Genomic DNA, 13795 nt, shown 5'->3' with positions numbered 1-13795 from the left:
TAGCCTATAGCCTTATTCCTTGTGACTAATTGTCATGCTGCCTGCATAACAACTATTGGAACATTGTGACATGACAGTCACATGAAATCCAACAGGTGACAACAGGACAGTAAGCAATCCAAGCAACCAAGTTATGTAGTCCTCACTTTATTCACAGTTAAAGAGAACCCGTCATGCAAAATAACCCCCTAAACTAAATATATTTTCATAAACTGCCATTAGAGAGCATTGCCTCTATCCCTTCATTGTCCCTCTACATGCCTGTAATCCTAAGCAATGAGGTCCTAAAGCTGTATGCAAATGACCTGTGAAATGTCCAATGAAGTATTAGCATATTCAAGCTGTCCACTCTATTCATGAGTGGGAGGCACAGCCACACCCCCAGTGCTTGACTGACAGCCTGTATAATGATGTGAGGCTGTATAATGATGTGCTTCCTGGTGCTGGTGGCCACGCCCCCTGCAGCCTGTGTGTGTGCATGTGTGTGTGTATATAGGAGAGATACAGGAGCTCCAGGATGCAGCCATGTTACAGCAGAACATGTCAGATTCATGTGTAGCTGATGTCTGTGTCTCTCACCTGTATATTAGGAGGATGCAGCATGTCAGCAGATGCAGCACACACACTAGCCATGCTTTACTATACATTACACACAGACATGAGCAGGGGGAGGAGAGGGGAGGGGTAACAGGGGTGACATCACTGCCTCTGACCATGTGACCAGCCTCATTTACATGATAAAAAATAGATGATTTTACAATGAATAATGTATGAAATAACTAGATAAAGCCTGGGATGGGATCCTTGTGAGCTGCTCCAACAGGTAGAGGTGACACAGACCTGATGACAGGTGTCCTTTAAAGGCTGTACTTGGAAGGGTTAGGTTATATCTGTGTTATTCAGAATGCCTTCTGTGTTACATTATTGGGGCAGATCATTATCTTGCTTGTCGGGTCAAGGTCTTCTGTGAGCCATAGTTTCTACATAATGATTTTTTTATTAAACCCTAATCTGTTACTGTGACTTGTGTAATGATGATAATTGTGCAAATATTTCAATCTCTTTCACCATTTTCCTAATATTTCTACACCGGTCATATTTATGATGGGTAGAATCTCTTCTAAAAGTCCTCTCAGGAATTTTGCACAGACTGAGTGGTGTAATTTGGACTTTCACATACACAGTGATTGACAGGTAGAGTCCTGATTACCCCACCCCCACACAGTGATTGACAGGTAGAGTCCTGATTACCCCACCCCCACACAGTGATTGACAGGGAGAGTCCTGATTACCCCGCCCACACACAGTGATATAGGGTGAGCTGTCAATCAAGTCGGTGTAATCTGGACTCTCTCCGTCTTTTCGAAGAGTCCCGTCATAAATGTTTCTGCATATTGAATATCTGCTGTTCTGTTTTTAGACACACAATATGATATTATGTCATATAAAAGATTGTTCTATTCATTTTTGTTTCTAGGTTCTACTGTTCTGTAGACATGCAAAAGTACATGCATCCTCTTTGTCTGAACCTAATGTTCAGTTAATCCATCAGTAATGGATTATAATGTTCTAATAATCCATCAGTTTTTAACGTATTTTTGGTAAAGGTTTATACAATCTTAATGTGATAAATTACAACAAAGAAGCATATTATTCACATATTTGTAATTTTTCTGCTAATTTTAAGAAAAAGTCATTAAATTTGTTTATCAAGTTAAAGTTTTGCATGTCACACTTGACGGTTGCCCGTCGCCAACAAATTAGTGGCCAACAATCAGGCAAACTAAACTCTTTTTTTTTCACCTTTCTTCTTGGAACCCACATAATGTAATGACTAATATATTACAATATTTTTACTTGGGTCAGAAGATTTGCCTTTGATCTGGGGATTTATTCAGATCTGATATGTGTGGACTAAAATATAGTCCAGTTGGTATCCATCTCATGGGGATGCTTGTACAGACGAGATGCTAGATGATGAAATGGACTCTTTTACATTGATTAAACAGGTTGCACAAAGGTTTCAAGTTATCCACAGCTGGTCAGTGAGGATCCTAGTACTGGAAACCCCATTATCACAAGAATGGGACCTTCAGTCTTCTAGAGATTTGTATGAGAGTGTTGCACATTAGCAAGTCCCGACACTCCCATATTTGCTCGGGTCCCATCTGGCGGACCCTCATCTATCAGGTTACACTATCGCACAATTTTGAAAATTTGGTGCAATCCCTTTAACGGTGGGTCGGAGCCCAGTAGTCTTAGACGCATTAAACAGTCATAACCCAGTCTAAAGTGAAATAGTCCAGAAGGTGCACTTTAAAGGGCATCTACCAACAGGATGAAGGATTTCATGCAAATGAGCCTGAGGGGCTCGTCAACGTTCTACTGCGGATCTGATCCAGGTTTCCTTTAAAATCTATTAAAGTTTGAATTGCTCTCAAAAAACCTGCAAAACCTGCAGAACACTTGTAGATTTTGTTGTGGATATTTCTGAAATATGTGCATTAACCATAACTGTTGTATTAGCCATAACAATACTACATACAGACCTATTTCATGTAGCAGGAAGTGTCCACATCAGATGCTGGGGCCAAGCTCTTGCTTAGATAATGTAACGGTTTGCATGTAATTCTCTGGTTACAAATGTTTCCTTTGCTTTTATAGGCAAAACACAAGTGCCTGTCTTTGGATAATAATCATAAATTGAATGACCAAGAAAATAAACAGGTATGAAAAACACATCTGTAGTGATACTAGAGTAACCCTGTAGGGGTGGTGGATGCCCCGTGCATGCTAACAGTACCACATGTAGCTAAAATTCTGTTGTAATTGTATCTATTTCTAACTTAAAGGGAACCTGTCATCAGGAGCCCTTTTTCTGGCTTCCCCATAGAGAATAGTGATAAAAAGAAAAGTTAGAAGAAAGTTTACCCTTCCCTTTGCAGAGCAGTGTCCCATGGAGGTGGCCAGTGATAACAGTTCCCCTTATCCTCTGGAAACCGCTCCGTCATGCGTCTATTTCAAATAGGAGGGAGAGCTGTGTCCTGGGGGGGAGGGGTGGAGGGACCACTTCTCACTGACCACACCCATGGGACACGGGACATTGCTCTGCAGAGAAGAAGGTAACCATTCATTTAACTTTTCTTTTTATCCGAAAAAGCCAGTTTTATTCAAAAAAACACTTTGGCGATGTGCACACTATTCTCTATGGGGGGAGGCAGAAATAGGGCTCCTGATGACAGGTTCCCTTTAAAATGAATGACTACGGCTTTTCACCATCAGTAAAATTTGGATAGAAAATTAAGCAGTGTAACTAAAATAAATAAATGCTCGAGATGTGTAATGTTTGCATGTTTGACTATCCACTTGCACTAGTATTGGGGAACGTATATTGAACGTGAAAAAAATTTGAATCTATTCAAGGCTCCATTTTGTCAGCCGGTCCAGTTTTGAAAAGGCTACTTAGAAGGTTTAGTCCCCCCCAAAAAAAATCTGAGGATGATCCATGATCAGATGCAATCCGTGGAAGAACCTGGCAGCAAGTGTTATATTTCCCTGCGGCGCCATCGCAGGCTAAATTAAGTATTAAACTTTGACAACCTAGGTGACCAATCACTGGATGGATAACGCGGTCACACTTGCACGTCTTGATGCTTCAGCTTATGAAGCCAGGGCCGTAATAGGTCTCCAGTATAGGAAGATGACGTGGGTGGAGCCGCATTTTAAAATGTGTTTTACTTTGGAATTTTCTTGGCCTTTTTAGGGTGGTCCCGGCTGATATCATGTACAGTCTCCTTCCCTATATGACTAGTTGTAAGGTTGAATGTTATTGAGTCCTCATTACCTTTCTGATTGGAGAACTATCCTATTGTTTTGGTGAGTTGGAATTTCTAAAAAAAAAAAACACTGTTTACATCAATTCTCAGCTGGATATCTAGTCAAGTATATATATACACTGGATATTCGCACATCCCGTGTACCGCAGTATTTACCAGTCCATATTATAACTGCAGAACCAGCACCACCTCCATCCTGCCGACCTTGGTGCTAGATTCACTTTTGTTTGGGCTGGTTAAGACTGAGAGAGCTTTATATTTTTAATAATAATTTCTAATAATATGCTACCAAATAGACACTACAGGTATAATCCTATAGGGTTGGGAGATTTTGGATAAAATTAAGTAAAAGACTATTTTTAATTTGGAGATGAGCGAATCATCCAAGCTTTCATTTGCTGAAGCTTCACTCCTAAAGTTCAGATTAGGTCATATTAGGTCTAGAATGATTTAGCTCCAATGGTCCTAGAGTTTGATATATAACCCATTTTAGTCCTAAAAATTCATAAATTTTTTAAAAATGTATTTTACCGCCCCCCCCCCCTCCTTAAGTTTTGGGATGAAAACAGTTGCTAGCCACCGTTCTATAAGATTTGACTAAACCCATCTCTAATTTTAATGTAATTCCCTAATTTATCTGTTGCCGCCTCTTATATCTATATTCGTAGCACTTTATGCTCCCAAGAATCTATAGTTCCCACCTTCACTCTACTTCCCCCATATGTCTCCACCCCCATTTCTCCCCCATTGTTTTTTCACCTGTTTTTTTTGCCACCTACTTTTTTCTGTGTACCCCTCACTTTGTGTTGGCCCTTCTTTCTCTCTATAATCGAAAAGCAGCAGCTTCCAGGAACTCCCAGCTGTACTTGAACTCCGCCCCTGTTCCACCGTTAGTTAGCTCCACCTCCTGAAAGTTGGTATTTCCTTATCTCTGGAGGAGGAGCAGCTGGAACAATCAGCTCCCGCCTCCAGTGACAGATCCACACCCATGGGGGCAGAAGCTAATATCAATTTTGAGATTCTGAATTGAGTAACTCTAATTGGTCTGACTAGTCTTATTAATTTGATTGCTCACAAATATCTGACCGGTGCAGGTCTCGCCTGTCTTGCTAGTTAAAGGGACCGTGTCACCAGGAGACCCATTTTTACCACTCCCTCAGTCCCCTCAGAGCATAGTACATACACTGTCAAAGTGTTTTTGTATAAAAAAATTGGTTTTACAGAAAAAAAGATATGTTATATTGTACCTTTCATTAGCATCTGCTGTGTGACTAGGCACTCGTCCCCTGGGAGTGGCTGGAAAGGAGCAGTTTCCGCCCCCACCCTTGGGAAACTGCTCCTCCATGTGTCTTTGGATTGGCTGTAGAGGAGCAGGGGGCGTGGCTAAGCCAAGTGATGGTCGTTTTCATACATTTGAAAAGGACACATGGAGGAGCAGTTTCCCAAGGGTGGAGGGGGGGGAACTGCTCCTTTCCAGCCACTCCCAGGGGACGAGTGCCTAGTCACACAGCAGATGCTAATGAAAGGTACAATATAACATCTTTTTTTTCTGTAAAACCATTTTTTTTTTTTTTTTTTTATACAAAAACACTTTGGCAGTGTATGTACTATGCTCTGTGGGGACTGGGGAGTGCTAAAAATGGGTCTCCTGGTGACGGGTTCCCTATTAACAGTAAACCATATCCAGTGGTTGATGGATGGAAGGACATGGGTGCTCATGAGCTCCATTTCTACAGAAAGATGCGGGACCTGATTCATATCTATGGGGGGGGGGGAGACTTTATATTATTGTTATTATTGATTACTCATCAATGGGAACTTCCAACTCATCAGTTCCGTGTGACTGTAGTGATTGTGATACATAAGTATGAGCTACAAAGGGGTTCGGAGCCGTCACGGTTTACATTACATATGGCGGACCCCGCTCCTCTTTGTACGAGTCTTCTCTCTTTGTAATATGTGATGGACGCGCTGTAACACTAATGGGACGTCTAGCGTCTTCTATTCACTTTTCTTATTTTTCTAGTCACGCTTTATTTTGTACTTTTCAACCTTTTGCTTATTTTAATGTATATATTCTTTAAACAGAGCCATCTCAGTGTTTTTTCAGTGGTTAACCCACTGGCTTCCAGTATAACATCCAGTATAACTTCTAGTCTGGCATCCAGTATTGGCTCAGATAGCTCATCCCCTACTGCGCTATCAAGTGTTAATGCCAAAGCGCTCCCATTCTACCCTGCTAGTAATACTGTTGAATCAGTCATAGGTAAGCCTTACGTGTTTTCGTCTTTTTTTTTTTTTTTTTTTTCTTTTTATTCCTCCGTATGGCCACTTGTATTACATTTTTTTTAAAAATAAGTTTAATAAAAATAAATAATAATACATATAAGTTTTATAATAAAATGGCAACTTTTATATCTGACAAATTAACCTGTTATTCATTTACTGTCTTGTAAAAAATTGCATTATCATTGAAAATGTCCTTACTTGGTTATTTAACTTGCATCATTGCTGTTTTGTTGATCTGCATAATATATATATATAATACACACACACACACACACACACACACACACACACACACACACACACACACACACACACACACACACACACACACACACACACACACACACACACACACACACACACGTGTCTAGTAGGTTGTACAGTGTATGCACCATGTAAGTCTGTCTTGCAGCTTTGTGTGTGACTAGTGCAGGGAGGAGGGGGGGGGGGTTGTAGTGACTCGGTGTGATCCTCAGAGTCCTCCTCTATCCCTGGGATCCGTATGACTGTGGTCACATGACCAGGGAGCTGCCGTGATCAGCTGCCATGGCACAGTGTATGTATGAGCAGAGCCGGGGACTGCAGGCAGTGAGTCAGCACTTGCACGGCCGGTAAGCACAAGCATGTCTGCGATTTTTCTTGCTTCTCACTTACTCAACACTATTCATTTCTGTTTTCCTGATGCCTATTAGTTGCATAATGCTGTCATCCTAGTGCGATGACCTGATATATCTATGCATTCTAATGTGATCGCAGCTCAGCAATGCAGCAAACTTAGGGAACCGCTGCAGATAGTTTTGCAACTTGCACCAAAGATGTAGGTGATAAGGTTATGTGATCTGCAGGTAGTACGTTAGAATTGGGTTAGAACACACACGCACACGTACGCACATGCACACGTACACACACGTACACGTACACACACATAGAGACACACACACACACACACACGTTATATGTGTGTGTATTTATATATGATATAGTGACATACATGGCAAGCTGAGCATCAGAAGTATTGTGATTATTTAGTTGCTGGTAGTACACAGGGTTAAATTGAATGAATGAGTGTGCGGCTTCCTGCATCCAGCATTTACAGTACCGCCTGTTCTTGCTTGTGAATCCTCGTAATGGGGGAAGGATCCAATAGTATATGATTTCTCGTCATTTGATTCATTCAGGAAAAATGTGCAGGGCAGATCACCCAAGTGTGACTAGTGTCCTGAGATGATGAGTCAAAGCTTTGCTGTATGACTAGTCAACCCATCTGGAGGACTGCCTAGTTTTTGTTTGAATATCTATCTATCATTTCTCAATCATATCCGATCTATCTCCTATCTATCTATCTCATATCTATCTATCTAGTGAACTATGTGTATGTGTGTGTACTTATATGATGCATAGACTTCATGGTAAGCAAGAATAGGAAGGGTATGCTATATAGGTCATATGTCCTTGAACAAGATCGGGCCCAAATTAACCAAAAAAAAAACTATTACTATTTCAAATTGGTTTCCTTAATGTTGAGTATTGTAACCATTGAGGTGCCTGGGGAATCTTTAGGATATGAGGTGAGGGGTCCTATGTTTCAGCTAGACAGGCGGAAGAGGCCACAAGCTGCTTAGAAATGCAGCATGAGCATCGAAGACTAAACCTAGAAATGTTTTTGGTTTTCATGTGCTATCTCTTTCATGTGTGTAGCACCATTCTGATATGGTTACTTTATCGGGATTTGATTCCGATAAAGTATAAACTTAGAAATGATTGATGGAAGTAAGCGTTACCGAAGTGGTTGACTTCAGCATGTGGTGATCCGGATAAATCCTGCATAAAGGGTTAAATTCTGACCGCGCCTTTACTGACTACAAGGATGTGGTGTAGTCTAGGGGGCGGGGCTAAATTAGTTCTACTGCAGGGAGAGGGTCCTGCTGCTGCCAGTTGTGTTACATCCAGTCAGGATAGTAAGGAGGAGGAGGGGGATGTCTCAGCTCCTGGAACATGGAGAACATTTGACATTTCATTATATTTTAATATGATCCTGGTGGCCTTTATTACTTGTATAGACTACCCTATCTTCACTCCCTTTGCCAGGCTTGTTGTTTGGCAAAGGACCGTGTTAATATTTCTAAGTTGCCATTTGATATGTAATGACATTTTCACTGACTATAATGGGCTGCGTTTTAGAATGTGAAGTAACCCGCCTCTTTATTCTCAGGTTCTGCCCTTGATCTGCATTTTAGCAATATAAACGTCTCCTCTTTAGACAAAGACTTTGAAGACTCTGAGAACAGTGACCTGGGCTTATCAAGTAAGAGTCCTCTCCTTATGTTTAACAAGTCACCTTGGGGTTGAGGGGTCCATGGTAAGTGTTTTTTAGGCAGGGAAATTGGGCATTTTTGACAAGTCAAATGGATGTAATGGATCGGTGGTGCACAATAGAAGTACATTCTCTCTCTCTCCATAAGGGGGTTTTGTAGTATAGAAATTTTTATTGACTTCTATAGAACTGGATTGGATCTCCTGCTAAGTCTGCAGTACAGTGCAGCCAATAGTGGTCCCCTGTTCTTTTCATAACTGGGGGTTATACTCGGGGTGGGCCCCTTTGCAGTGACCTTACATGGTGGCATTTAAAATTCAGAAACCTAAAATATTCCCTAGTTTATCATGCTAAACCGCACCCTCATGGTTATTTTTAGAAAGCCCCCTTCACCCCCTAGTGATTCATTAGATAAAGCCCCCCTCGCCCCCATGGATTCCATATGTACAGCCTTATGTAGGCCCCGGCACTTGCCCAGTGCTGGCGCCGGCCCTGGTCTTGCCAGTCGGACCCATGCTGTGAACAACTGTCCAGTTGCTACGGTATATGTGTCTAGTTGTTGTATTATATGTGGAGGATGTTTATTGGAGTAGTCCATGGTAGCAGGTGCGCTCACCTTGCAGCTGCAGATCTATTTCTAGCTCCTGTTTCTTGGAGGGGACAATCCTTGTGGGAGCTCGATAATCTACCGTTGACTGCACTCTTTCCTTCCCTAGCGTAATGCTTGTTCTAAATCCGGACAAATCCAATATTAACCAATTTGTTTTTTATATCCATTTTATGTATAGGTCAAAGGTTGTTAGGAAGTTCAGCGCCAGTGAATATCCCAGGATCTCTCGCCCGGTCTTCCTCTCTTCACTCTTCTTCATCTCTTTCAACTTCTCCCCTGAGTTCGCTCTCCCAGTCGCTGTCGCAGTCTTACCTGGCCTCCAGTATGGCTCCCCGTCAGCAGCAGACGCCAACGCTCAAGTCTGAGCACAATGCCTTAGGCACTTCAACCTCTTCACACAACTCTTTAGGTATGATGATAAAATTGGACCTGGTTTGGTAGCACCTTAGCTAATTGCCAGCGCCATATTGGGGGTGGTCCTCGCACTACACTGTAGATGCAGGTCAATGATGATCGAATGGGAACCAATGCTTTGTGGGGTGTTTAGGGGGGGGTTAAAGGGGACTATGCTTTAGGATAGAGCAGGTCAGAGGGGCATGGGATTCAAACCCCTTCTCCCGATCGCCCGGGATCCCAGTAGTCTGACCTGATACACCCAGGCGTTAATCCCCTATTTGTAAGATAAGTAATACCTTTCTTTTAAAGGAAATCTACTACCAGGATGTAGGATTATAAACCAAGCACATTTGCATGCAGGTGTGTTCCCCCTCTGGCAGGATCAGCTCTTATTTTAGCTTGTTTTGCACTAGTTTTGACAAAAATAGGCTGTAAAAATTATGCAAATGAGCCAGAGGTTCCAGCTGGTTATTTGTATAATTTTTAAAGCCTTTTTTTGTAAAAACCAGGGCATAAGAAGCTTCCTGCCAGAGGGGACACACACTAGTATATCAGTGTGCTTGGTTTACAATCCTTCATCCTGGTGGTAGATTTCCTTTAAAGGAACAAAAATGTTGTGCCATTCTCATCGGAAAAGGTTTTGGTAATCTTTTGATATTTTGTTTTAATTTATTTTGCTTACAGGTTTAAATGGGGTGACGGGCAGTATTTGGGACTTTGTTAGTGGGAGTTTCTCACCCAGTCCTTCACCAGTGTTTAGTAGTGGTCCAACCAGTTCCACCAGTACCAGTTCAAACGGTAGTGAGCTGTCACGTGTGCGTAGAGAACTCGACGAGGCCAAGCAAAAAATAAAAAGATGGGAAGACTCCTGGCAACAAGTCAAACAGGTGAGAATAGCAACTTGCAACGTTTTCCATCAGATCCTCTGTAAAGGATTTTGCAGTTCAGTAACATTTCTAGCAAAATGGCAGAAATGGTGGATATTTCCCGCTGGGTTACAGGTCACAGTGTGCTGAGAATACAGCAGGGAACGGAGTAGGAACAGACAGTGTACCAGCATGTGAAGACCAAGCAAAAAGGGGCTCTGGTTAAGCCCTCCCAGAGTCCATCAGCCTCATTAGTATAATTTTAAAAGTTGATTTTAGAAGTTAGACGGCCGTGGATAACAAATATAATACGGTTATCACAGTAAAACCTATGATAAGTGTCCCCAGGTTTTTCATGCTTGATTTTGATTTGGCAAGTACATTGCCCTCTGCCATTTATTCAAGAATTCAAGAATTTACACGGATGATATGACCATATCTCTGCAGCCAAAAGATCTGTTTTTACAGGGGCACGAAATATGAATGCTGTGGTTTTTTTTTTTTTTAAAGTAAAAATGGCATTTACTGTATTTAAGGCTTGCGACGCGTGGAAAAAAGAGGCCCAAGAGGCAAAAGAGCGCGCCAAGGCGGCAGAGGCCGACAGACAAGTAGCACTTCTACAGAAGGAGGAGACGGAGGGCAAACTGAAGAAGCTCCAGGAAGAATTTGACGTCTTGTGCGTATCGCCTCCGTTTTCCATCATGAGAAAATACGGCGATCTAGAGAAGCTTCCTTTACCAAAGCTCCATTCTCTGAAAAGTCAGCTGTGCTCTGACTTGGAAACAATCGACGGGGTAAGTGTGTGTGTGTGCAAGATTTACGTCTGGCTACATATCTCCAGAGTAGCGGTTAGTATTTAGCGGACGCTTCCGGCTGCTTTGTCGTGTATTTGTTCGCTTACTTCTCAACGCATTACTTGCTCAGAGTAGACTCTTATCTGACAACTACATTCTGTACCCGTATTGTGACCATAGTCGTGCGCCATCAGTCTATTATAGGAATGCGAATAGTGAATACTGAGACTCACAAAGTGAAACAAAATTTTGGATAAATTTACTAGTCAGAGCGTTCACGCTCTCGTTCTCCTTTTTCCTTCCCTACAGTTGATATTCCAGCTGCATTCCCAGAAGTGCGTCATCTGCCGCGAAAACGACCGTAGTATAGTCGTGCAGCCCTGCCAGCATTACGTGTTATGTGAACAGTGCGCCTCTAGCAAACCCGAATGTCCGTACTGCAAGACCAAAAGAATGAAATGGTGATGAGCCTTCCAAAAAAAAAAACAGCGTGGGGGGAAATCCACCTGTGTCACGTAATCCAACAACCTAACGAGTTATACATGGTTTTTAGACATTTTATATATATATAAATGTAATTTAGAAAAATAATAACTAAAAAAAGTATAAAAATTGTATTCAAAATGTATCTTCTACTAGTAATAGACTGATCTCTACCCACAGAGTATGATAAGGTTTTATGTTGGCGTACAATCTGTGAATGGATCGCTAATGACTTGCACCCCTGGCTTAGTAAGGAGGGTCCATTTACCCGTTATTAAATGTGGGGTCCTAGCAGGACTTTCCAGAAGAATCTTCACAGGCAGCTGACCAGACATATCGGTTAAAGTACCCACAAACTTAGCGCTGGGTTTATCGAATGACAATTTTTTATTTTTTATTTTTTTCAAAGGACCAAAATCACCAAAAAGATTTATAACCCCGTTAGACTTTTTTTTTTTTTTTTTTTTTTTCCCCTTCCTCAACGTAACCTTTTTCGTGTAAATGTGGCAAAAGTCGATAAGGATGTAAGCGTGGGGGAGGCCGTCGTCTTTAACCTTGGTCTGTCCTGGAACGCTTGCCTTTTTATATATAGAATCACAAAATAAGATGCAACAAAACAAAAAAGAGAAAAGCAAAAAACAAGACAACAATCCGTTTTTATCGGGATCGATTTCCCGAGAGCTCCGCCAGGGGGCGGGAACAAAAAAACAGAAGTGAATATTTTAAAGTGGCGTAGGGTTTTAACAAATTTTTGAACCTTTTTGAGGTTGTGAAAATATGTGTATATTTCTATAAATATTATGTATATTGGTGCTTCATGTGACGGCATTTTGTTGAACATACAACTCGTGAGCTTGGAATCAGTCTAGCACTATTTCTACTAGGTTATTTTGAAGAAGTTTTAATTCTTGTAAAAGCACTTTGTTAACCAGGGATTATGTTTAGAGGTTATTATAAATTGCTTTAAGCTGCTTTGTAGATTTTTTTTTTTTTGTTTTGTTTTTATATATATATATTAATATGCGGATAATATTGAGATTTTTTTTTTTTGTGTGTGTACTGTGAACTGAAAAAAAAAAACATATTTCACGTCAGTTTTATTATTGTTAAAAACAAAATTAATTAGTGTAGTAAATTGTATTGTTTTTTTTTTTTTTTCATATGCTGAATTTAGTACTTTTATTAAATGAACAATACTGGGTAGTGAGTAAACAAAAAAATTTTAAAAAGTTTTAGCTTAGGATTTTTACAGTTTTCAGGTAAGTGCAAACTAATAGTATTTATAATTATAACCAGCAAATGGACAGATAATAAGAAGGCACATATTTACGGTAGTTGTGTAAGCATTTAGATTAAAAAAAAAAAAATCATGCTATTGAAGGAACTTGTTTTTGTTTTTTAGGTTTGTTTTTAATTTTTTTTTTGGTAAGAAATCCAATTTATGGCAATGTTGTTATTTTTTAATTTTGAATAGCTTTTTCATAATTAACATTTGTATGACTCTTTAACCTCATATCCTTCATTTATAAGCTTTTTTTTCCGAGATGTGAAATGAGGTCACATGGCCACTTTTATCAAGTGCCTATACCTTACAGCAGCTAAAAAAAAAAAATATACAGTTCTTTATTAATGTGTGTTTTGCAAAGTTTTTTTTTTTTCCTTTAGAATTTTTTTTTTCTGGGCATGCTTGAATAAGTGGATATAATTAGTTTGACATGCTTCTTAAAGAAAATCTAACTCCTCCTTCTATAATATCTGGCAGCGGAAATTCTGTAGTCTTGGCACCCCCCCCCCCTCCTTTTATCCCAATTTTATTTTGTTTGAAACTTGGTACCATATCTAGGATAAATCTGGAAATTTTCATGAAACCAAAATGTATTTATTTTTTTTTTATTTATTTTTTTTTAAAAGTTGGTATGTAATGAAATATAGTCAATAAATTGGAATTTTCCTAAGTGATTCAATCCAGGACCGAAAATCGGTAACGTTCTTTCATGCGGTAGGGGGGTGGGTGGGTGGGCAGTTCAACCTCTGCATTGCAAAGATTATAAAGGGGATTGGAGGAGGAGTCTGGGGTACAGGATACACATACACATAAAACTAAAATGTTGATTATAAACACATTTCCCCCTGTATACAGTAGTTACTGTATATGTTGAATATAAACCTTGTACATTACATCTGCACATAATACCCATATTGTACAG

At 40.4% G+C, this 13795-nt stretch overlaps 1 protein-coding gene across 1 annotated transcript in view; it reads left to right on the top strand.

The window, feature by feature from the left end:
* The window catches only part of UNKL (unk like zinc finger), a 53662-nt gene extending 40080 nt beyond the window's left edge, over positions 1–13582 (top strand). Inside the window, exons 9-15 of the mRNA XM_072120409.1 lie at positions 2665–2727; positions 5925–6102; positions 8338–8430; positions 9228–9458; positions 10130–10332; positions 10848–11105; positions 11415–13582. Coding sequence (XP_071976510.1) covers positions 2665–2727; positions 5925–6102; positions 8338–8430; positions 9228–9458; positions 10130–10332; positions 10848–11105; positions 11415–11570 — 1182 coding nt within the window. The 3' untranslated portion in view covers positions 11571–13582. The remainder of the gene's footprint in view (positions 1–2664; positions 2728–5924; positions 6103–8337; positions 8431–9227; positions 9459–10129; positions 10333–10847; positions 11106–11414) is intronic.
* The last annotated feature ends 213 nt before the right edge of the window (positions 13583–13795 follow it).

The sequence above is a fragment of the Engystomops pustulosus genome, chromosome 8 (assembly GCF_040894005.1).
Source record: "Engystomops pustulosus chromosome 8, aEngPut4.maternal, whole genome shotgun sequence".
NCBI lineage: Eukaryota > Metazoa > Chordata > Amphibia > Anura > Leptodactylidae > Engystomops > Engystomops pustulosus.
Note: the sequence above shows the minus strand (reverse complement) of the source record. Positions and strands in the feature narration are given on the sequence as shown.